This window comes from Leguminivora glycinivorella, chromosome 7 (assembly GCF_023078275.1).
Source record: "Leguminivora glycinivorella isolate SPB_JAAS2020 chromosome 7, LegGlyc_1.1, whole genome shotgun sequence".
Classification (NCBI taxonomy): domain Eukaryota; kingdom Metazoa; phylum Arthropoda; class Insecta; order Lepidoptera; family Tortricidae; genus Leguminivora; species Leguminivora glycinivorella.
In genome coordinates this window covers 17251196-17276972 of record NC_062977.1, presented here as the reverse complement: position 1 = coordinate 17276972, position 25777 = coordinate 17251196, and the positions used below count along the sequence as shown (strand labels likewise).

The following is a 25777-nucleotide window of genomic DNA, read 5'->3' as shown; positions in this document are numbered from 1 at the left end:
CTTAGAGACTCTATACATCTCTAACATCTTTGGCAGTAACTCTCTATAATACTCGATCCTCTTTGCTGTTACTCATCAATAATGATCATACATGCCAATGGCATAACTTCAAGGCCCAGTAGTCTATGGCACCCACTCTGCTGGCAGTTTTCAACCCTTCACCAGCTTGATTTATGTTGCTGACTGACTGTTACTGACCTATGATGATCATCTGTGTACCGAGGTACGCGAGGGCATGCCCGTGTCGCGGAATAGACATCTCTGTCTGCTGCTTCCAGCAGCGCGATTTCCAATCCCAGTAGTCTATGGCGCCAACACTGCTCGCAGTTTTTTCCTAAAATACATAATAAGTATAGATGTCATATCGATGAATGTTGATGCATAGAAAGGATGGGGTACATCCGGGCCAGTTTTTTTGAAAGTTGTCCACTCCACGTTTTTTTTGGATTTGGAAATATTTATGTGGTTTCCACTCAGAATTGCGAGCTCTTTCAATTCTAATAGGGCAAAAAAAAGTGTCCCAAGGTTGTTTTCCTATTCCGTTACCATTTTTTTATACATTTTGTATGGCGATAACGGAATGGAAGGTTCGAAAAAATATATGGAAATCTTGGGACATTTTTTTTCTCCTATCAGGATCAAAAGACCTCGCGATTCTGAGTATTAATCGCGTAAAAAATACCCGTTACAAAAAAAGTGGGGTGAACAACTTTGAAAAAAATGGCCCATCCAAACAACAATGGATGGTTTGTGTGAAAAAGATATGAGAAAGAAAGATGTAAGTGTTGAGAATGTTGAGATGACGAAAGATAGAGGAGAATGGAAGAGGAAGACATGTACCGACCCCACATAAAGGGTAGGAGGATGAAGAAGAGGAGTAGATAAGATATCATGTCGATGGATCGACGAGGTCCAGAAACACCAGTGGGACCAACAAGTGACTGATCACAAGTGGTATTAGATCGCACAGGAAAGGAGCGAATGGCGAAGTCTAGTGTCGGAACCTCGGAGGCCAAGATCCACTTGGGGTCGCTGAGCCACCGAAGTAAGTAAAATTTAATATACAACAGAAACCGAGTACATACTTTGCAGTACCCAAGGCTGGTTACGCTTTTTCAGGTACAAGTTGCGGAAAATTTCCAAAAAAAATTGAAAGTAATTACTTTAATTAAAGGAGATTAAATTATATGAATCAGTTACACTTATTATAGTTTTCAGCTCCGACATGGCCTCTGTCATATTAAGCTTATAACCGTGACTAGTGAGCACGTATGACTAATAGTTTTTAATAAACATCAGTTTCGGCATTAGTAGGTACCTTTTATGTATCGCTGACAAAACGAGTAAGTGGAAGGCCTGCGGGCCGATTTTTGAGTCTCACGCGTTCGAATTCAGAAAATTGTCACAGAAAATAATAAGCAAGTCACCGTTTTCAACCGGTATTTTAGTGACAAAATCCCGTATGCGAGTATCAAAAATCGCCCCCCTTGGAGCAGAACGTTCGGCGGGGCGGGCGAGCGGGCGTACACCCTATGCAGCGTCTATTCAGGGAACGTAGCTCGTAGCCGAATGGCACAAACGCTCACAAAACGAAACGCTCGTAGATATGTCTCAGGGAAATGGCCAAAACAGAGATTTGATCAAATCTCGAATCATCGTGGTTCGGGATTAAAATCCCTGAACCACGACAGTGATTCGAGATGATAAATCAAATCCCTAAACAAATCTAGTGAAATGACAAAACCTGGCATGTCTGTTGGTCGATTTTGTGATCTCACTAAACAGAGTCAGGGATTTAGTCAAATGACAGAAATTCTCTAGAGAAATGATGAAATGGATTCGCCATTTTGACATCCTGCGTGATTTGATCATATCCCTTAGTGATTTGATGAAATCTCTGTCTTGGCCATTTCCCTGCGACATATATATATCTCTAAATCTCCATCGCTCTTGCGTAATGGCGCGACAGAGCCAGACTACCTTTCGCGGCGTTTCGTTTTCGTTTCGCGTCGCAGAAATGCCATTCGGCTACGGCACCTGACATTTGTATGATCTTCAATTGTTTCACATGCACGCCGCACGCTCCCCGCTGCACGCCTTATATGAGCATGTTCTCAGGCCTTACGCTAAATATTTACCACAAATACGTTTTAGTTTAACTCACCCTCTCTGACACTTTGCCGGCGCCTCCGACGAGGTACAGTTTGTCGTTCATCGCGAACAGCGTGGAGAAGCACCGTGGAAACCGAAGGTCGTAAATCGTCGTCCACCTCAAAATTTAATTAACCAAGTTAAACTTTAAATTTTGGAAAATTTTCGTGCAGTCGCCCATTTCTCGAAGCTACAAGTTACGAATTACAGGGGCCCATTTCTCGAAGCTACAAGTTACAATTTACAAGCGGTTGTCAATGTCTAATGTGACAAGTTGGAAAGAGACTTCCGCTTGTAACTTGTAACTTTCAGTTTTGAGAAATGGGCCCTTGGGGCCCGTTTCTTGAAAGGTACAAGCCTTGTATTACAAGTGCGCGAACTGTCAAATCGTATGGGTTGTCATGGAAACACACTTGTAATACAAAGCTTGTACCTTTCAAGAAACGAGCCCCTAGGCCCCGTTTCTCGTAAGGTACAAACAAGCCTTGTATTACAAGTGCGTGAACTGTCAAATCGTATGGGTTGTCATGGAAACACACTTGTAATACAAGGCTTGTACCTTTTGAGAAACGGGCCCCTAGGCCCGTTTCTCGAAAGGTACAAGCCTTGTATTACAAGTGCGCGAACTGTCAAATCGTATGGGTTGTCATGGAAACACACTTGTAATACAAGGCTTGTACCTTTTGAGAAACGGGCCCCTGGTAGTCGCTATCTAATATGATAAGTTGAAATGATAAAGATAAAGATAAAGATAAAAGACATTTATTCATGACGATCACATAACATGTACGGACATGTACAGACATCAAACATAAAATGGCAAAGAACAAAATGACATAAAAGTGTTCATCACGAAATGGACCCAACTCAGCATGATGCTAGCCATGTAGCCAGCGCTGATCTTCCGTAGGGCCCATTTGGTGATGCCACGACAGATAACACATTAATTTAAAAACAAAAACAGACATATAAGTACAATTATTTTAACCCTACATCCAAATGAGAGTTCCGCTTGTAACTATTATCTTTGATAAATGGGCCCCTGGGGCCCGTTTCTCGAAAGGTACAAGCCTTGTATTACAAATGTGTTTCCATGGAATCCCATACGATTTGACAGTTCGCGCACTTGTAATACAAGGCTTGTACCTTTCGAGAAACGGGCCCCTGGTAGTCGCTGTCTAATATGATAAGTTGAAAAGAGAGTTCCGCTTGTAACTTGTAACTATTAGCTTTGATAAATGGGCCCCTGGGGCCCGTTTCTCGAAAGGTACAAGCCTTGTATTACAAGTGTGTTTCCATGACAATCCATAGATTTGACAGTTCGCGCACTTGTAATACAAGGCTTGTACCTTTCAAGAAACGGGCCCCTGTGGCCCGTTTCTCGAAAGGTACAACCCTTGTATTACAAGTGTGTTTCCATGACAACCCATACGATTTGAGAGTTCGCGCACTTGTAATACAAGGCTTGTACCTTTTGAGAAACGGCCCCCTGGTAGTTGCTGTCTAATATGATAAGTTGAAAAGAGAGTTCCGCTTGTAACTATTAGCTTTGATAAATGGGCCATAATTTGTTGAAAGCCCGTTGATTCATAATTTTCCTACCTTTCTTCTTCTCAATCTAAATATTATGCCAGTTTACAAAGAATAACTACTACAACCATAGACTAATTAAACCTAGACCGCCAATCCCCTTGATCAGCGTGTAATGCAGTCCCAGGCTATATTCATTACTGATCTCTCAACGACCTTGCATACAGGCCGCTTCTTTTCGCCAGTCACGCCGTCGGCGACCCAGATATACTCGCGGTACTTAGCCGCCACGGCCGCTATGCGAGCTACGCCCATGAAACGTACCTCGCTCCAGGAACCCTTAGCGGGATCGTAAGCCACCGAGCAAAGGCTGAGTTTCCTGTATTAGACACTTACTGATTAGTCTCAGAGTTGCAGCACTCGACGACCTTGCAGACAGGTCACTTCTTTTTGCCAGTCATGCCGCCAGCGACCCAGATGTACTCGCGGTACTTAGCCGCCACGGTCACCATGCGAGCTACGCCCTTGAAATGCACCTCGCTCCAGAAACCCTTAGCGGGATCGAAAGCCACCGAGGAAAGACTGAGTTTCCTGTATTAGACACTTACTGGTTAGTCTCAGAGTTGTAGCACTCGACGACATTGCAGACAGGTCGCTTCTTTTCGCCAGTCATGCCGCCAGCGACCCAGATGTACTCGCGGTACTTAGCTGCCGAGGCCGCCATGAGAGCTACGCCTATGTAACGCACCTCGCTCCAGAAACCCTAAGCGGGATCGAAAGCCACCGAGGAAAGACTGAGTTTCCTGTATTAGACACTTACTGGTTAGTCTCAGAGTTGTAGCACTCGACGACCTTGCAGACAGGTCGCTTCTTTTCACCGGTCATGCCACCGGCGACCCAGATGTACTCGCGGTACTTAGCTGCCGCGGCCGCCATGCGAGCTACGCCCATGGAACGGACTTCGCTCCAAGAACCAGTGGTGGGGTCGAACTTCTCCACCGAGCGAAGGACTCTGTAATAGGGATTTGTTTTAGCTTTGTCAAATCGAGGGCGTATGCTGTCAGAAAGTGCATTTTATATAATAAATAAAATAAAATAAAAAGCCTGTTTTAAATTAAGTCTTTTTTGAACCAAAAAAGTGCCTTAATAATATAAAAAAATACTTTAAAAAAAAAACAAAATTGATTTGGACCCCTTTCGAGTAAAGGCCTCCTCCAGCCATCTATCTCTGGTTTTTGCCACAGTTGGCCAATCGGTGGCTATTTTGCATAGGCCGTCCGACCATCTTGTGTTGGGTCTGCCTTTATACCATATAATAACTAGCATAAAGCACCATGTTGTGCACAACGAGGACGAAGTTCTTGCTCGTTTCTGCGATGCCGGATTCGCTGAATCAGACCCGCGTGACCGGGTCCAGCTGCACACTGAGTATTAGTGCGTTTTGACAGTACTCCGATATCGGATGTGGAGATATCCCCATACATTTCAGCGTATCTTTGATTTTTTCATTTGAAATTCTTCCGATCCGATATCGGATGTAAAAGGCTGTCTACCGATATCCCGCATACAGACATCTTATCTTATCTTATCCTGCCCCTTATCTTCGACCCATCGGGATTTTTGTGCAATTACTTACGATCCTAATCCTTCAGCTTTCCTTTTCGACATCCCATATCGGATGATGAATGTGTAGCTCTCTGAGCACTTCGTGCCAGGTAGCCTGCTCCAAAGTTCTTCATTCTTTGTCTGGCATAATGGCATGTCGCATACAGGCATAATTAACTGCTTAGTACTCGTATGTTGTCCGAAATTTACCTCCCTCCTTTATCCTGCCCTCCCTAACTATAGCGTACAGCGCCATCTTGTGCACAACGAGGCCAAAATTCTTTCTCGGCACAACTAGGCCGGCCTCGTTGAACCAGACCTCCGTTATCGGCTCGCTCTCAACTCTCCACACAGTGGACAGGTGGACGTATCTTGTCGCCCTTGTCGGTAACTTACCTGCCCTTTTTATCCTGCCCTCCTATGGCGTACAGCGCCATCTTGTGCACGACGAGGCCAAAGTTCTTTCTCGGCACAGCGAGGCCGGATTCGCTGAACCAGGCCCGCGTTACCGGCTCAAAACTCCAGACAGTAGACACCACTACTGATTTACCGCGTGTGTCGTCGTCTCGAGGATCTGAACCACCTGGCAAAGATAGGCAAGAGTGATGCTAAGGACTTTCGCATTTCGAAGTAATATGTATCAAAAGTATCAAAACATAATTTTACGGAATGTGTTGTGAATTTCTTTCGTTGATAAAGTAACGAACATATTATGAAATATTAAGTCTAAAGACTGAACCCAACCATCCTATACCGAGATCAGTTAGGTAATAAGAAAAATCGCTCGTCTTGTCTTGTCTAAAGTAGAAGAATGACCCCATAGTCTGTCCGTTTTCTAATATAAAATTCGTCTTTATAAATAGGAACAAATAAAAATCATGTCATACCAACGAGATACACTCTTCCCCGTAAGAAAGCAACCGAATGATGATGCCTCGGCTCAGGAAGCTCTCCAACGACATCCCAGGTGTTAGTCACTGGATCAAACCTGTGTTCACGTGATGACTATGTTTAAATATTTATTAATTTAAACTTTTTTGTATAAATATACACAAGAATGTACAACATACATACATACATACATACATACAATTACGCCTGTATCCCATATATTCATGTGCTCCGCCTACCCCTTGTAGGCGGAGCACATGAAACTACTAAAGCTTCAGTGCCACTCTTGGCAAATAAGGGGTTGAAAGAAAACGAAACTGTGACATTGCAGTGACAGGTTGCCAGCCTCTTGCCTAAATTCTTAACTCGTCACCACACAGACAACAAAGAAAGAATGTACAAATGGCGGACTTAATGCCAAAAGGCATTCTCTACCAGTCAACCATAGGTCATATTCACTAAGCGAGTTTTGGAACAACCCACTCCAAACAATCCACCATAAATTAGATTTTCGATACGATATAGATCGGTTCGCATTTGCAAAAAAAATAGTCCAATTCAGACTTCAAATCTTTTACAGTTTCTATTCATATTTGGATAAGACCTCGAACCATGATGTGAGTAAATGAAGTAAGATTTATGCCGATTATTCAGACACTTGCCAAGTTTGTATCAAAACAATTTCAAAATATCATTTTTTCTACTCGTCGACTGTAATCTGTCAATTAGGACACCACAGACTAAACTATAAGTGCTAACTTTTCAGTGTTGGATACTCTATGGCAGCTCCAACTCAACTATAATAATCTCATTATAGTTGACTTTAGTTAACTATAATAATTACAAAAATAGAACTTCATACAATTTCTATATATATTTGCGATACCTGGCAAATTTTTCTGCATCTGAAACACATTTTTTTTTATCTGTCGCGTTATCGGCCAATCAGGGACGGTTATTACCACGGAAGTATAACTAAAGCATGGAAGCCATGCTAAAATAAGAGCATGGTGAACTGAATCTTACTCACAACACATTATTACGTTTTGTTTATGAGCGAATGCGACAAAAATCCGGAACTTCTTTCGTTTTCCCGAAGGTGGTCACTAAACGATTGTCAAGTGGTTGCCTTTTGGTTGCCTTTTAGTAGTTACAATACGGCTAAATTAAATATGTGTTTATCTTTCACAGTCGGTGTCCACCTTTGACAACTGTACATAGTCGTATTATATTAAGTCAAATATCTCGGCGGTCATCTGGCCGATTTTTAATTATATTGTGTTTATTCCTAATAGATAGTTGATTAACCTGCTATGTTACTATTTGTGATGTGTTCAAGTTCCTTATGTGACTGTGACCTGTGTGATTAAGGACTGTAATTCACGTAAATGGTGAAAAGAAAACTGCCAAGAACATGTAACCTTTCATTAGTGAATTTCGTTCAATTATTGATAATATTTTTTGTAGGATCTAAACGAAACATAAAAAACGATATTGATAGTTTATATATAACTAATGCCGTATTAAATTCTGCATAGTTTTATTCATGTTTTTTCGATATTTCTTCAAACTGTTTTTAGGTTATGTTTATATGATAGTGATGTGTAAAAATGTGTAATTTTTATCGACGTCAGGGATAACCCTATCGACATTCATTCAATAAAAAGGACATGAATGTTTATTGGTAGGCATCACGGACCTGGTAATGTAACAGGTCTAGCGAACTCAACCATTAATATTTTTTAGTTTTTCCAGATATTCTCCTATATGATTAAAAGAAACTAAAAATAGTTGAAACTATTGAAATAATAAATTATGTCACCTACACTGCCGTTTGTTTTATTTTCCATTTGGTAGAGAAGGTAAGTAGATTCTGAGTGGTGGACTTCACATGAGATAGATGCTAAATAAAAGCATTTTACTTAGGTCTTTGCGTAAAGAGAAGAGAAGAATGTATTGATTTCTCATATACTCGTATTTTTTACACGTACTATTTAGGCCGATATTGCACTATCATATAAATCACATGATCACAGACAACATGCCGTCCTTTTTCTTCGCGTTAAAGAAGAAGGGAGACATACACATCTATGATGAAATATATATGATAATGTGATATGGGCCTTAGTAAGAGAAGAATAATGAGCGGTTATGTAGGTATTGAGTACATAAACAAACCATTTATTTGCAATCCGTAGGTATGGTTAGATTGGTTAGCCAAGAATACAGTATGAATATGTGACTCATAGTCAAAAAGCCATAATAATCCTAATGAAATATTTATAATAGATATTGTATGTTTTCGTTACTTTTATATGTATCAAGTTTATATTATTTTTAAGGTGAGAACATGAGTAAGCGTGTATTTTATCGATAATAGAATCGACAAAGTAACATCCCTAGCAAAACAAGAGCCTACTGACCACCTACCAAAAAGAGAAATAACTAGCATATATCCATCCCTTTTCAATACATTATCTAATTCATAAAGAAGTCAAGGATGAGTATATGCATTTCACAAACTTTGTTATTAGGGAGGCTTGGTTATTACAAACAATTGGTTGCTAGGTAATTCGATGTTGATACAACGGTGAACGACGCTATTAACATTAATTTTAACTTGCATGAATGATGATATTTCTGTCCATTGATGATGAAGATGATGACTCGTAGAAAAAGTATTGTATACAATAGTGATATAATTAAGCTTTTCACTCTCGTACCTTACTATTAGCCACTCAGCGAGCTTCGTGGCCTAAACATGGTACTCGATTGAAAGGCTTTGTATTATATCACGATTGTATAAAATACTATTTTGGTTGGTTTGCGATTTAGCCAGTGCAATTGATATTACATTACATTTGTTAAGATACTTAGTTTTTAGGCTACCTAAATATGTCCTTCCCCGTATTTCTCCCAAGGCCATAGTTCGCATGAGGGTCGATGCCCCCGAACACCAACACAGTCTCTCTGTTGTAGTTGAACAGAGAACCATCGGCCGTGTAGATCTTATTGGTCGGTCCTAGGACCGATGTTGATAATTTATTCCTGAAAATTAAATGTCAGTTAAATTTCCAAAATAACAAACAGGCTATATTGCCTATAGGCCCTGTGGCACGCGTTCCAGAAATCTCTCGCACCCCGAATGCGGACCCTATCGATTTATGACAACGTTTCCCTGAATGCGGACCCTGTGGCACGCGTTCCAGAAATCTCTCGTACCCCGAATGCGGACCCTATCGACTTATGAAAACGTTTCCCTGAATGCGGACCCTGTGGCACGCGTTCCAGAAATCTCTCGTACCCCGCATGCGGGCCCTATCGACTAATTAAATTGCGCCATAACCAATGGATACTAATACGGGTTACACGCATACGATGAAACTTTCATTAATTCCATTCACGCTGGCTTTCATGTTTTGCCTTCTCCGTTGTCATGGTGTAACTCGAATTCTAACAGAAATACCTAGTTACAACTACATAACAATATGAAAAGTAGGTATACACCACATATTCTTCTTCGCCAAAGATTCTTTAGATTGGTTGAAAAGCGAGATGGTGGGACTCGTGTTGTTCTGTCGACCCACCAACGGCGAACTCGGTGCTACTAGACTCTTCTGAGCACTTGACGATGCTGCCTCTGTCTGCACCCTACAATGGGTAATGCTATAGTAACTGCATAAAAAATATAGTATCGTTCTCCGAAAAACAACTGCAATTTATAGTCGAGTCTAAATTATGGTACTTTAGACTTTAGAATTATAACAAATAAGCGCTAAGATCTCAAATAAGTATTATTGACATTTTATAGACTATCAGCAATTAGTAAGTATCCATACTAATATTATAAATGGGAGAGTGTGTGTGTCTGTTTGTTTGTCCGTCTTTCACGGCAAAACGGAGCGATGAATTGACGTGATTTTTTAAGTGGAGGTAGTTGAAGGGATGGAGAGTGACATAGGCTACTTTTCGTCTCTTTCTCACGCGAGCGAAGCCGCGGGCAAAAGCTAGTTATTCATATTTTACAGAAGTTTGAGCTTTGTTTCATAGTTCAGTCATATTTATCAGATTATGCAAATGTTGTACATGTGTGAAAGCTGCGATGTGGTTGTTAGTTTATGAAAAGTAAGGGCCCATTTAGACGGTAAGAGAACTCGCATACGAGTTTTATTACATTGCGGTATTTGATTGCTGTGCAAACTTGTATGTAACTTCAACATCCCGCAATGTAACTAAAATAGCATGCGATTTCGCACGAAGTCTAAATAAGATCAGGCATTAGACCAGTAGGTATTAGGGAATATAACAGGATGCAAAATAACATTAATTTTGGAAATTAAAAAAATTGTTTTCAGAAATAATGGAAATGACCGAAATTTTCCTTGTCTAGGTATTTAATTTAGAAACTTTCTAATTTTTCTAATTTTAGAAACTTTCCGACGGCATATTTTATTTCTTTATGAAGGTATGTAAAAAGAAAAAGTAAGTATTAAAAACAGAGTTACATATTCAGTAAATATAAATAAATACAAAATCGTTACTTGGGGCCAGCCATGGCAGCCGTGGCAGCAGCCAAGTAGGCAGCCGCTGCACTCGGCCGCCTCTCGTAACGCTGAAACAAAGGATATCAGATGATGATGATGATGGTAATGAGGAGGCACACTGACATTGTATCCCGCCAGGCGGCGACTGTGCAAATGGACTAATAAGGTGGCGCCATCTGTCATAATCTTTGAGTGTGCCTCCTCATCAGTATCCGATGCACCTATCGGCATAAGCGATCTTCGTGGTCGTATCAAAACGATACAATTTATGAATCTGAATTGCACTCTTGTGTCTAACGCCGCACACTGCTGTGTGTACACTTGTTTCATTATGTCATGTTTACCGGAGCTCTAAAACGATGATTTTGTAGACTAACAACTCAAAAAATATTGGTAAGATTTGCTAATGATGGCAAAAATCCATACTTAATGTTATATGGGAAAGTGTGTGTGTGTTTGTTTCTCCATCTTTCACGCCAAAACGGAGCAATGAATTGACGTGATTTTTTAAGTAGAGATAGTTGAAAGGATGTAGAGGGGCATAGGCTACTTAGGGTGGAAGTTTTTGTATGGAACATTCAGCAATTTCCGAATTAGCAAACCTAATAGTTTAATTTTACGGCATACAACTTTTAGGAGGCTAATATCGCTAACATAACATATAAAAGTAATTTTTTAGAATATTGGAAATTAAAATGATGGAAAGTGTGACGATTAAAATGATGAAGGAAAAAAACTTTTTAAAACTTACTAGCAATATGTGTTCTGAGTCGCTAGTCTCACTCTGATTGGTGTTTAGGTCTTCAATCGAATCCCTCTCAGGTGGCTCGAATGCTTGCTCCCGCTGTTTCTGTGACTGCTGTAAGACAATTTTACTATTTATCAATTTAATATTTTTTGGTCCTTTGTGCACATTATGTTTGAGAACATTGAGATAAAAAGAAAACTCCGATATAGATACCGGTTTAAAATAAAATGGTAGAATTGTATGGGCCAATAATTGTGGCGTCTTAAGTACGCTACTTATAAAAAAAAAAAAAAACTAATCGGGTAACCCCATTCACTTAAGAAGTCGATTTATGTAGTTTAATGACATCTTATAAAATATTTAGGTAGGTATGTTTACCTACCCTACAAGTGTTATAAAAAAATCTTTAAATAAAAAAGCTTTTAAAATAAATAGGTAAATAATATTAAAAAAAGTTACGTTATCTTGTTCCAATAAACACATCTGAATCTGCTGCAGTTGCGGACGGTGCGCGGGCAGGTGGAATTTACTTTGCACAGCCCTTTTCCGTTCCTAAAGTAAAAAAAATATAGTTTGTGAACAAACATAAATTATACATTTTACTGAACATGTCCTTGGCTCTAACGCTACTCAAAAAGAAGATAATATAAAAATATTTAACACCAAAAAGTTATAATTATTATAAACAAGGAAACTATAGGTACTAATCGTATATCATCAGGTGACATGTATCATAAAAACCTACCCTACCAAGTCTTCACCGTGAGCGTCCCATTGGCACGTCCCCCATAGGACTACGGTCTTTATCCTTTGTTTAGGTAGTAGTTCTATGAATGTTCATCAGTGACACTAACTCCCCTGTGTGCTCGCTCCTCCCGTGGAGCACGTTTCTCATTCTCTTCATCTGCATCGTCAGGTCTTCGTCATGATCGAAGGCTCAAGTCGGCGCCTATCCTATAGTAGTTCTATGGATGCTCATCAGTGACCCTACCTCCCCTGCTTGTTCGGCCCTCCCGTGCAGTACGTTCCTCATTCTCTTCATCTGCAGCGCCAGGTCGTCATCACGAGGGGCCGTGGATGGTGCCTCGCCCATTTGTGGACTAGGGTCTTTATTCTAAAATTGAAGAAGTGGACGGTGCTACGAATATGTATTTAATAAATATAATTATTATGCGACTGCAATGTTACAAGTTCGTTTTATTTGCCAAGAGTGGCACTGAAACTTGAGTAGTTTCATGTGCTCTGCCTGCCCCGTTATGGTCTTATGGTATACAGGCGTAATTGCATGTATGTGACTGCATTTGATGTTCGCAATGAAATTAGTAAATTAAATGTCCATTAATAACACGTGAGAAAAATCAATACTATACTTATGTATCCCTTAATTGTGGATTTCGAAAAGCATTTTAGTCAAGAATATGAAATAAAATAAAGTATCCAAACAAAGACTCCAACGACTCCTCGAAAGTCCAACGTTGGTCCACGGAGGTAACAAATGTCCATGTCGGCATTATGTGATTTAATAGTTAATTTAACTTCTAAAGCCCACCCACCTTTCTCCGATCCATAAAAAATTCTCCCACAGGAAACTTTTCTTTATCTCCAGCGAACCCTTTAAACGTCGTCGGCAGGGGTAAGTCCATTTTAGGTCTTCGCGAGTCCATGTTTTCAGCGTCCATGCCGCGAAGACTGCCTATACAAATATACTCTGATCAATTCTGTGTAGCTGTTGATTCCTATAGGAAAATTTACAGGCTGTCTTATTTTAAGTAGGTACCGACTGTCGTTATTGTACTAAATGTCGATTTACTCATAAATATTTTCTAGTTGCTTACATGTGAAATCTTGGTAAGACAAACTCAATTTTGATTAATTCAAAATAAAATAGAATGAGAGGCTAGCGACAAAGAAATACGCTCATCTTATATTAGATAAGACACCTTATATTAGATAAGATATTTTGGAATTCAAAAGATCTAAGACCTCATATAAGTATTTTTTAATCTTGTTCAACACCACTCTTTTTGATTGTTTCTTATTTCCGCTACCCAAAGGTTGTCTGGCAGAGATCGCTCTTTAGCAATAAGATCGCCTGTTGTCTGCTTCTATTTATAATCATTACTTTTGAATCCACTGTATCTTTTGCTAAGGTGTGCCAATATAGAGTATCCTATCTATCTATCTAGATTTAATATGGACACCCACACCCAAACAACTGTTGATAATTATAAATTCTAGACAGAATCTAGGTACTACAAGTTCATGATGTTATTGCTACCGGGTATGTCATCATTTCTCCGCGGTGGTTGCATGAGGGCCATCTGCTGGTACACTTGGTCCTTGGGCACCATGAACTGCTCAAGGTATTTCAGAAAATCCTTGTATGTGACATGATTCTGAAATATTGAATTGGTCATTAGGTCAAGTAATGAAATGAGCTCTTTTGATTCTTGTTGACATCTAAAACCCTCATACTCCTATCGTTGGTTAGAAACAACATACATACATAGGTATTAGGTATATAAAATTACACCTGTTTCCCAGAGGGGTAGGCAGAGATCACGGATTTCCGTTTGATACGATCCTGACAAACCACTTTCGTTCCTCGTACATGCTCGTCGGTTTCGAGTACTTCTGACCGTGCCTTTTTGCAATATTAAATAACAACAGGAGCAATTTTCCAAGAAAAATAACAGGCATGTCAAAAGTTTTAAGATATAACTATAACCACACTTAACACATAATATTTCTGCGAAATTAATGTTTCGGCGCCAGTCATTGGGTAAATAGATAAATACTGCGGTTTATTAGGTATTGTTTACCAATTGGCCGTTAACAAATCTAACGGCAGACACTTGGTTTTCCTTGTTGACGAGTAAGTATGTTTGATTTACTACTTATTAGAACTTGCGTCAACGTTTCCCTGTATTGGGTCGTACGATATGTACACGTGCAAATGATCATGTAGCCGCAAATTCGCTTAGTAACGGTTCTGCTATATTGTATATTGCAATATGTCGAATCCATGTATGTCTAAACTTTACAGGAGGTTATCGTAAGATCAATTTGCATGGGCACTACTTATTGAATGTAAGGTACAGGAAGGTTATCCTGACTGCGGCGTTATTTCGATCAAAAGAAGTATTTTTCATATTTTCACAAGGAGGAGGAGGTAGGGCATAGCGAATAATATTCCGCTTTGTGTGGTAGGGCACAGCACAGCGGATATCATCTCGCCTGAATCTAGAGCCAACTGGGGAAGTACTTCCGCTTTACAGAAGACCGCAGCCAAATAGCACTAGATCCTACTCATAGTGCCTTCTTTCTTTCCTGCAGGTGAGTAAGGCTGCCAGAGCTCAACGAGGGTGCGGTGTGCTGGTGACGGAAGGATCAACGGAACTAATTTGTTCCGTCTATTGTCCTTTGAGTCGTCGGCAACCCGAACCCTCCTTGGAACTTGTACACTCCTTTAGTCCTTTTTGCTGTGTACTACACAGCAAAGGGGAGTGTACAAGTTTCTAATGGGTTGGCAACGCGCATGTGACACTCCTTGAGTTGCAGGCATCCATAGGTTACGGTGACAGCTTTCCATCAGGTGGACCGTATGCTTGTTTGCCACCGACGTAGTATTAAAAAAAACTATATAGAGGACCATACAGGACATGTTTGGCACAGGGGAATTTATCCCGCTGTCAGGATTACCCCACTGTACCTTACAGTAAGCATAACCAAGCTGAAGCGGTTTAAATTTTCGAAGAATATATTGTTTACCGTCTCTTCTCCAATCCAATTCCTTTCAGCAGGTTCCGTAAGACCAAGAACATCTATCCAGTGGTAATAATTCTTCGAGTTGTTGCCGTACCAGTATTTTATGATGACGTAGCTGTAATCAAAAACTCACTGTTTTAAACTAGTGGCCCACATTAAATGTAGGAGTTGCCTAATAAAAATATTTAATCTTACCTAAGTACACGAAATTTTGTTGCCTTATGGCGTCATGAACTTAAAAATAAAGTTTAACCAGATAATTTCCTCAAAGAATCCCAAACGTGACGAATACAGACTTCCTGGTAACCCACACCCAACTCCTACTTTTCCGTAACTTTTCGCACTATATCTGTAGTAGGTACTTAAGATGTTCCAGTTATGATGACTTTACTCGAAAATTCCTTATGATGACCCCTAATATCTTAAAATTAAATAATTTGGCATTTCAAAATATAAAGGAACCATTATTAGGTACCTAATACTTTATTTTTAATTATTTACAATAATTGTATGTATGATTCCACAAGTTGCCGCGGCGAGATGAAGCCGAAACGCACACAGTGCATCACCTCTGCCATATGCGCCGGCCGTTTGCCGTATAGTCACAGTACTCAAGTCATTCATAATTTTCATCTCACTGAGAAAAGAGATAGGTTTCTTAATCCAGCACTAAACTTACGCAAGTCCATCATCAACCATCTGCTGCACATCAGGATCATTGACGATCTCTAGAATCTCAGCATTGTCAGGATTCCGCTTGATATCCACAAGTTGCCAGGGCGAGATGAGGCCAAAACGCACACAGCGCATAACTTCAGCAGCGTGCCGACGACGCTCTGGCCAGTTGCCGTTAAGCCATCGCACTCCAGCCATCAGGACTTCTATCTCACTGGGATATAATGATTCAGTATTGTTAAAGGCATACCTACTTCTAAATGTGCTTGTATTCGACAAGATGACAATCGCACATTTACATTTACCAAGAAAGAGATGCTATGAAAAGTTAAAAGTTTAGTCAAGTAAAGTTTTCCAAGCCAGTACTTAGGCACTTAAAATCCCTTCCAGGGCACTAGAACCAAGTGTCAAAATGACAATATATGAAAAGATCAACATGTCTATGGAGTCAATATGTCCATTTTGACACGACACTTGGACAGGACCTGGGTCGTATGGACATTTTTAAACTTGGACTTAGTGCCCTGGAATGTTAAAATCAATTCTGAATACCTGGTGACGCAGATGTAATTAGAACTCAAGAAAATTAAGATCTCATCGAGTTCTAGGGCAAAGAAATCTCTCGATGCCACCAGAGGCAAGAAAAATCTTTGAACCCGTGGTACCTGTAGGAAAAATACACTTGTAGTACCTATTTCTCTGTGGGACATTACAAATATATCTACTGTATCTAGGATTTATTGTTTGCATTACCATCTTAAATAGCTTGATATTTCATAAAAAAAAAACAATACGGTACAACAAATTTTACCATTATATCCACGACTTCCTTGGTGCCTTTTGCTCGCGCTTCTCGAAACAACGCAAACGCTGTGTCTTCGTTTATCAGGCACTCGTTGGCAATAAACGCCCAACATTGATCTTCCAAATCTATTGATCATTATAAAAGTTATAATATTTAAACATACAAATTCAATGTGTATGGAGTTATCATTATAAAAGTTATATTATTTAAACATACAAATTTCAATGTAATTTACAATGCATCATATGATAATATCTCTTGTAGATGAAGCACAACCTGATCTTTAAAATTAAATGGACCCTATTACCAACTAACTACCTATTAAGAAACTATTACAAACTTTTGATCCTTTAGGTATTTGGGATTGGGCAGTGATGTATGTCGTGTGCGAAATGTCATTTAATATTTGCCAGTCGCTTTTCGGTGAAGGAAGACATCGTGAGGAAACCGGACTAATTCCAATAAGGCCTAGTTACCATTTGGGTTGGAATGTCAGGGGCCCATTTCTCAAAACTGAAAGTGACAAATTACGTACAAGCGGAAGTCTCTTTCCGACTTGTCATATTAGACATCGGTCTGTAAATTGTGTCGCTTAACTTCAAAACTGGGTAAATCCATTCTGCTATAAGGTTGATTATCTTTTAGATCATATTATATTTTTTACATATTCAACCTTAAAGCAGAATGGATTTACCCAGCAGTTAAGCGAATTGTAACTTGCAGCTTCGAGAAATGAGCCCCTGGTGGCAGTCGCTTTCGTAAAACTAGTGTCTACGCTATATAACTTGTCAAAACGGACCCCAGGCTCCCATGAGCCGAGGCGAATACCGGGATAACGCAAGGAGGATGATGAGTAGGATCCAAATAACCTTTAATAGCCAGAAACTGTGCCGCGCAATACAGTGCCAGTATATTATCCCGTTTGAGAACCCTGTTGCTTTCTGGTCCGCTGAAAATCATCCATTCATACAACGATTGAAACGCCTGCGGCGTCACGCGAGCCTGCAATACAGTTATTAATATCAGGATACGTAGCCAAAGCTTTTTCGTAGCTACCTATCTCTATCGTGTGTTTTTCTCTTTTGTGTGTGTTTACAAATAAAGTTTATTCTATTCTATCGCTCTTGCGTATTGGCACGACAGAGCTAGACTGCATTTCTGTCGGCATTTGGCGTCGACGATTGCCGCTCGATTACGCCGGCTGCAATACATTTTTACGACAACGTTAGGGGGGCTACACACTTATTAACATGAAATCGTACTAAATGCTGCTTAAGTATTTCGTTTTGACTGATGCAACCATGTGTGGATTTCCCAATCTGAATCGATGACTATCTAGAGCGTTGGAGGTCTGTGCCCAGTGATGGTACATATCTAAGTTGGCTCGTTCTAATGAAGTAATTTACTTCAAAGCTATTCCCATTTGACGCACTCTAAGTGCGTTTTCACATTACCCGATCCGATATCGGATGTCGGACCGATATTCCATACATCACAGGCGCCATCTTGAGTTTCTTCTATTGAAATCCTTCCGACATCCGATATCGGATCGGATAATGTGAAAACGGACTAAACGGGTCGCATTACTTCTCCATTTGTCTAAATATTCGGATAAATCGGAGAGTATTCGGATGGGTCAAGTGTAATTTGATTTGTTTCAATCTGTTTCAGTCAAGTCTTTCGCCTTAGGAGCTATACTCGCCGCAATACTAACTGGCGACTAATTCATGTTAATGGAGACCCAGTGAGATAGAAAGGGATAGTATTATAACATCAATCGCCACTTGGTATTGCGGCAAGTATAGTGCACTGGCGCCTCTAGAGCTTTTGCAACTGCATCTAGGTAGGTAGCTTTATCAGTTTTGTTTTGCCGTGGAAAATCCGGGTTCTCGGGGCCGATTTTTGAGTCTCACTTTCACTAAAATACCGGTTGAAAACGGTGAATTGCCTATTATTTTCAGTGACAATTTTCTGAATTCGAACGCCGTGACACTCAAAAATCGGCCCCCTGTTCATCACTGTGCTCGATTCGGCGCAAATTTAAGAACGACTACGCAGCGTTCAAAAGACTCTAGTGTTAAGCCGTCTTATGGCATTTTCAAAACTTGGGACCCAAAATTAGTGAAAATTGTTAACAAAAATTAACTCGATGTCAGTTTTGTGACGACAATTAAGCATGAAATTTCAATAAAAATATTGCCTTTGTGTTAATTATATAAACTATAAGCAATAATCTACATTTAGAACAAAAAAAGTTAGTTTTTAAACTAATTTTATTCTTAATTGTCGTCACTAAACTGACATCGAGTTAATTTTTGTTAACAACTGTCAGTAATTTTGGGTCTCAATTTCTGAAAATGCCCCTTTACTAGTGTCATCAAAACTCACCACTGGCAGTGTGATATCCTTTTGCGTGTTATTGTTGAAAAATGCCGAATAGACTTGTAATACTATATGATGACAGTGGAACTCTTCATCGCCGATGTGTATTATGGTGTCGGTGTTGCTAAAATTACAAATGTACGATAATCGATCTATTTGATCAAAATTGCCGTAAATAGATTAGTTTTTACGGCGGGGAAACACACCTTGTACTGCGTCATCGGATGTCTTGTGACGCATGCGAATAATATTGTTATTAGTTTTTTACATAGGTACATACATACATACATACATACATACAATCACGCCTGTATCCCATGAAGGGGTAAGCAGAGCACATACTCAGGTTTCAGTGTCACTCTTGGCAAAAAGGGGTTGAAAAAAAACGAAATTGTGACATTGCAGTGACAGGTTGCCAGCCTTTCGCCTACGCCACAATTTAACCCATATCCCACAGTCGACTTCTACGACACCCACGGGAAGAAAGGGGGTGGTGAAATTCTTAACCCGTTACCACACGGGCATGTACGGGTTAGTTTTTATTTTATTTAATAATTGTTATGACTATATCAGATATAGGTACATACTTAACAGCATAATTCTAATGCGATCAACCGATCATGTTTACGAAGGAAAATCTTCACTACTTTGAAAAAAAATACAGTAAATGGAAGTTAAACGACATCAGGTAATCAGGAAACACTTCCAATTTTAGATACATACTTACTTAAAGTTGTAACTAAAATGCGGTCGGCCCCTGTCGGCATCTTCATAAATTTGAATATGTACGACCGTGTTTTAGTTTTAAAATAATGTTATTTTATAAGCTAGATAACTGGACTACAGAATTATTACCTTTTCATATTTTTCCTTACAAAGAGAACGAATAAAATCAATGTTGAATATAAACTTTCGTAAATTTTCCATACAAACGTCAAAACTGCGAACAGATTCTATTGAGTCAGACGCCCGATCAGGCTCGTTCGGAGTGGACGTGTCGCCAAATTTGCTCCAATGACATTTGTTTTTGACACTGGAAATCATATACGGATACAAAAAGATTGCCAGTGCTATGAATGTATTCGTTATTAATTGTAATAATATATTATCTTATCACAAAATTGTTCTGTATGACTTACCTTCTTACGTTCAATATAATTTTTAAATGGTGTTTGCACACGGGGCACGTAACCTTAGATTCAGACAACTTTAACTAAATTTTGAAAATTATTATTTTAATGAAGAATTCTATATATGGCAACAATTTTACATGTAAACTGACTGTCAACCTCTGTTCATACATAACCTCAACCTTTGTCTCAGTGCATTTATAACGGATGTTATAATGGCTAAACCGATCAGGAACAGTGAATTATTTTAATTCATTCGGAAAAGGGTTTTTTAACCATTTATAATTAGAATAAACGAAGCACTGTTTTTTACACCAGAGTTGTTTTGATTTTATATGGTGTTTGCATCTTACGCTGCTCCTCAAAATTGTCATAAAACATTTTGAGGACTGCCATTGAATTTGGCACCCGTTTAGTTAAATAAAACGCAGTAAGTCTATATGCATTCCATACATACTTACTACAATTTTATTTTCATTGACAGACGAAGATACAAGTTTTTTTAAAAGTAGTGACGAAATGACTATACGTTTGTAACAATCGTTTTGTGTTCAATACCTACTAGGTTCGAGTATATAGCTAGTTCGAGCCGTTTGATCTGAACCGAAGTTTGCCGCACGAGATTCGTAAAACGACAGCTAAGTAAAACCAGTAAATAAATCTTATTGAAAATATCCAACACTACCTTTTTCCCGCGGCTTCGCTCGCCTTAAATTCGGATGGTTCATACAAACTTCCACCCCCCCATTTTAGGGAAATGGGGGGTTAGAAAGAGACAAAAAGTAGCCTATGTCACTCTCCATCCCTTCAACTATCTCCACTTAAAAAATCACGTCTATACGTCGCTCCGTTTTGCCGTGAAAGACGGACAAACAAACAGACACACACACTTTCCCATTTATAATATTAGTATGGATTATATGATATAATGTTGAATATTTATTATATCAAACGATTATGGGTAAAAACCTGGCTGATATATCTTGGTGGTCAAAAACGAGGATGCAAACCTCGGTTATGCCGTATGTACCTACAGATGTAAATATTGAACAAGACAACTATAACGGCTCAGCCACGACATTGGTCTAAGCGCGACAGCGGTGAGCGGCAACCATACGTGCGAATGAAAAGTCCCATCGCTGTGTCTCGCTCCAATGTATGGCCGCCGCTCACCGCTGTCGCGCTTAGCCCAATGTTGTGGCTGAGCCGTAAGTTTGCTGGTAGTTTAGTTTGGGGGGACCCAAATTCTGAAAATGCCCATAAAGAGTACTATCGTACAGTATGGCCACTCTCGCTCCCCGCTGAAAGTGTCACCCACCCCCTCTCGGTTACCTCACAGTTACCGCCTGTCAAAAACGCAAACAGCCGACCTGCCATATCTCATCTCACTCATACAAGCATGGTACGCGTTCACCTACACGAGCTTAGAATGTGTGCTAGGAACGCGCCTCTTTCATATATTTGATCGCCAGTGTCCGAGATGTGATATAAGCGTGCACTCAGGCCTTACACTTGAGGTGTGTACGTAGTTTATGTTATATATTCTCCTGACCGGTTTCGGCCACAGCGACTGTAGGTTCTTTTCCGCTCTCTGGTGTGCCCTAAGATGGCTCGCGTATCCAATCTTTCTGTTGAATACTCGCGCGCATTTAGGACACGTGAGCATACCAGCAACATAGTTGTAGGGAATGGAGGTTGGCGGCCGAGCTTTAATTTCATCTCGCTTTGTGTCGAGCTCAGTGCGACGTACGGTCTCAAAATCACTGACTCGCTCATGTATGAGACGCCGCCATTCCGGCCGCTGCGCTGCCTTGCTCTCCCAGTCAGAGGGTTCAATTCCGCATCTCTTCATATGTCTTTTCAGAACTATACTATACTATGTATGTACTCGCTGCTAACCGGTCATCTTGGCGATCTACCATCTTTGAATCCGTTAAGTCGTTTGAGGAAAACCGCCTCGCGACGTTAGACTTACAACGCCAATTACGCAAGGAAAGACCTAAGCCCTCCTACGTGTATACATACAACACGACCGGTCAATTATACTGCCAAAATTGTGACCGAGTCTTTAAAAGTAAATTTGGCCTGGCCAGCCATATAAGAGCTCATATGAGAAAACAACTTTGATTGCTCAGGTCGCCGTCATCGAAATCGATGTGGAGGACTATATATATACTATGTCTATACTATACTATGTTATAGTATAGTATAGACATAGAGTTAAGTTTGCATACAACATTGTATGAATAGTCTTAATATAGTCGTCTACGGAAACGTACATGTGTTTCATTTAATCGGCTCCACACCACATGGCGACCGTGACAGGACCACACACTTATGTACGTGGTGGAATGCTTATAGTGACCCTGCGACACTCCACCCAAGGCGGAGACGGAATTCGTTGGTGGTTTTAGACGGTAGTCCTATTCTGGTTAGTCCGTCATCACCCCTGGTCCCCCGGACCGGATGGCAAGCGTAAATGCATTTCCCCAACGTAAAAAAAAGGCCTTACAATTATCCTACTCAGACAAAAGGTTAAACATCTCACACATAGTTGTGCACACGTCGATAGAACTCCTGGAACAGGTCTTGCTTCTTGGGCAACTGGACTCGAAGCCAGTCCACCGGCTCAAACTGCGCGAACCCGAGGCTCTCCAGGTCCCTGCCCTTCTCATGTGGCACTTCGGATAGCTTCGGCTTGCCTCCGCATTCGTTGTGGCACGCGTCTGGTAGCTGGAAGTGGAAGTTGATACATTTGGATTGTGGACCAGGGTACCTAGATATCATCACGAGCGCTTACCCATCGTAAGCGTATTGTAGCTAGTAGCTACCTCTCCCCCCTCTTCTGTACCTCTTCTGTACGCCACGTAGCGTCAATGATTGTCACTTCGGCTAGGTCGGCTGTTAGGTTAATACTATATAATATAGGTACAACGGATCGGGATTATTTAGACGGTAAAATGTATGAGTATGACCTACCGGTCAATAGTCACCAGAAAACGCGTGCCTTTCTAAACCTTGACCAAAGACATATGTAACTCCGTATAGACGGATAAAGTCTAAGAAAAAAATGTACCTCAAAGCCCTAGAGAAAAAGGTATGGTGGCCTAGATGGCGTTACACCTAGGGTTGTAAATAGAAAAAAAACCAAATGTTTTTTTTCAGAATTGTGAAAAAAAACATGAAAAAAAAAGAGCACAATGGTTTTTTTTCTAAATATGGTTTTTTTTCAGATGAACAAAAAATACGACAATAACGGTTTTTCGTGAGTTGTAACGTGTTTCAATAACAATAACGTACATTTTATTTAAATTAACATTCAGTATACAAACGTTTATTGGGGAATTCCCGATGCTGCGTGTAGCGTGGAGAGGCGAATAGTGATAACTACCAACTACAGATTTCGTAAATGTTTCTTTTATAAGACCAGAAATTAAAGTTATTTGATTAAATTCGTTTAATAGTTAACATTAAGTCTAAAAAACCGTATAAAAGTATTGACTACTTTGCAAATTTTGAGATTTCGTAGTTTAGAAAAAAAAACATACTCCAGAAAAAAAACTGTTTTTTTTCACGGTTTTTTTTCATGTTTTTTTTTTCAAGCCAGAAAAAAAACCGTTTTTTTGCAACCCTAGTTACCTTTGGGAAACGCTCGGCTAGATGGCACTAATATTAATATTTGACATTTTAACACAGTCATATCAAGTGTTAGCTTGATATGATCCAAATTGTCAAAACTGAGGTTCAAAAGTTTTAAGCTTGTGTCGAGAGATGGCAGTCCATGCACTGTGATTACAAATTTTACTTTGACAGTAACTCTCTATAATACTCGATCCTCTTTGCTTTGACGTTGGCGGAGTTATTGACGAGCCCTACCCTACCTAACACTTAAAAATTGATTGAAAATGTAGGGGCGAAGGTTTGATTCCCCTATAAAATTAGTATTTCGTACCATTTTTAGTGCCAGGAATGAGTTGATCTACATCTATAACTATTAAACTAAATACTATCATAAGCGCCTTTAACCTGTTAAGTACGTTCCAAGCTTGTTTCTTATAGGTATTTTACAGTTTTTGGCGAAAGAAACCAAATTCAGTGGTAAGGGTACTCATTCATCCACATAAGTAAAAAAAAACATACTTAATTAATAGCTATACATATAAGGGCATTATAATTGAAGTAACTCAATTTTATTCTAAGATAAAACAAATAAAGCAAAAAAAAGGACTAACGTCATTAATTTCGCTGTCATCATCCGGTTCGCCAGCTGCTTTTCCTTCAAACTTTACTTTTACTGACGCCTGTGTCGGATCTGCTAAGAGGACGCCCACGGTTGACGACTGAAATACTACCTGTATACAAAATAATGACATAAAATATGTTAATACTTACTATAAAAAAAATGAAACACGATGAGGTCCAAATGCGATTCGCCACACCACCCCCACGGAGACAAATAGACCACATAAAATATAATTAATAAAAAACAATTTTTTTGTTACTTTCTTAACATAACACGTCAACGATTTTACGCGTATAAACAAACACAAAATTAAAATGCCATCTATAGGTCTAATCTAATCTTTTGTTTTACTGTCCTCCCTGCCCTAGTGACTATAGGTACAGGGCTGGAATTTGGGAAATCACCAGTGGGACCTGCTATGGACCCTGGCGGAGTAGGTACATCAGATGCAGGAGCCATGGTAGGTGATGCGAGGACAGGAGTTTTACTGGGCTCTAAGTATGCAGGCTTTACCCGATCAATGCTGACTGTCACTTCTTTACCATTTACATCTAATATAAGGGTTTTGCTCTGTCTCTGCTTGACCCGGTATGGGCCGGTATAAGGTGGTTGCAGTGAGCGCCGCACTGTATCGTCCCGAAGAAAAACGTGTGTCGCAGTTTTTAATAGGTCCTTAAAAACGAATGAGGACGGTTTTGAGTGATGTATAGCCGGTGTAGCCCTCAGTAGTTTCATATGGTGTCTTAATCGAGTAACAAAATCAGCTGTTACCTCGGAATCTGCTGTATTCTCTGGGGCAACGACGAGCTCGCCGGGGAGACGAAGAGGCTCGCCGTACAGTAATTCGGCGGCAGACGTGTTCAAGTCCTCTTTTAATGCGGTTCTCATGCCTAACAATACCAGTGGTAAGGCTGTCGACCAGGTCTCTCCGTGACACATGATAGCCGCTTTTAATTGACGATGCATACGTTCGACCATTCCGTTCGCTTGTGGATGATACCCTGTCGTCCGTGTGCGATTAGTACCGCAAACGTCCATGAGGCGATGGAAAAGAGTCGATTCAAATTGACGACCTTGGTCAGTGGTCACCACAGAGGGTACCCCGTATCGAGATATCCACTCCCGGGTGAACGTTTCTGCTACTTCTTCTGCCGTTATCCCAACCATTGGCCATGCCTCTGGCCACCGGGTGAATCTGTCGACAGCTGTCAAACAGTACTGGTAACCTTTACTATGGGGCAAGGGGCCGATAATGTCCAGATGTACGTGGCGTAAGCGAAGAGAAGGGCTGGTGAACTTCTCTAA

General features: G+C 40.1%; 1 protein-coding gene across 1 annotated transcript in view; it reads right to left on the bottom strand.

Annotated features, from left to right (window-relative positions):
- Positions 1–25777, bottom strand: part of LOC125228121 — a 40659-nt gene that overhangs the window by 1981 nt on the left and 12901 nt on the right. Inside the window, exons 4-24 of the mRNA XM_048132577.1 lie at positions 24462–24581; positions 22778–22962; positions 19106–19223; positions 17587–17719; positions 16724–16842; positions 16465–16577; positions 15917–16126; positions 15241–15352; positions 13748–13865; positions 13023–13162; positions 12461–12583; positions 11929–12021; positions 11473–11580; positions 10719–10789; positions 9688–9828; positions 9067–9225; positions 6174–6274; positions 5683–5869; positions 4502–4693; positions 2165–2270; positions 199–334 (exon numbers count right to left, since the gene is read on the bottom strand). Of these exons, the coding sequence (XP_047988534.1) occupies positions 199–334; positions 2165–2270; positions 4502–4693; positions 5683–5869; positions 6174–6274; positions 9067–9225; positions 9688–9828; positions 10719–10789; positions 11473–11580; positions 11929–12021; positions 12461–12583; positions 13023–13162; positions 13748–13865; positions 15241–15352; positions 15917–16126; positions 16465–16577; positions 16724–16842; positions 17587–17719; positions 19106–19223; positions 22778–22962; positions 24462–24581 (2785 nt within the window). The remainder of the gene's footprint in view (positions 1–198; positions 335–2164; positions 2271–4501; positions 4694–5682; positions 5870–6173; positions 6275–9066; positions 9226–9687; positions 9829–10718; positions 10790–11472; positions 11581–11928; positions 12022–12460; positions 12584–13022; positions 13163–13747; positions 13866–15240; positions 15353–15916; positions 16127–16464; positions 16578–16723; positions 16843–17586; positions 17720–19105; positions 19224–22777; positions 22963–24461; positions 24582–25777) is intronic.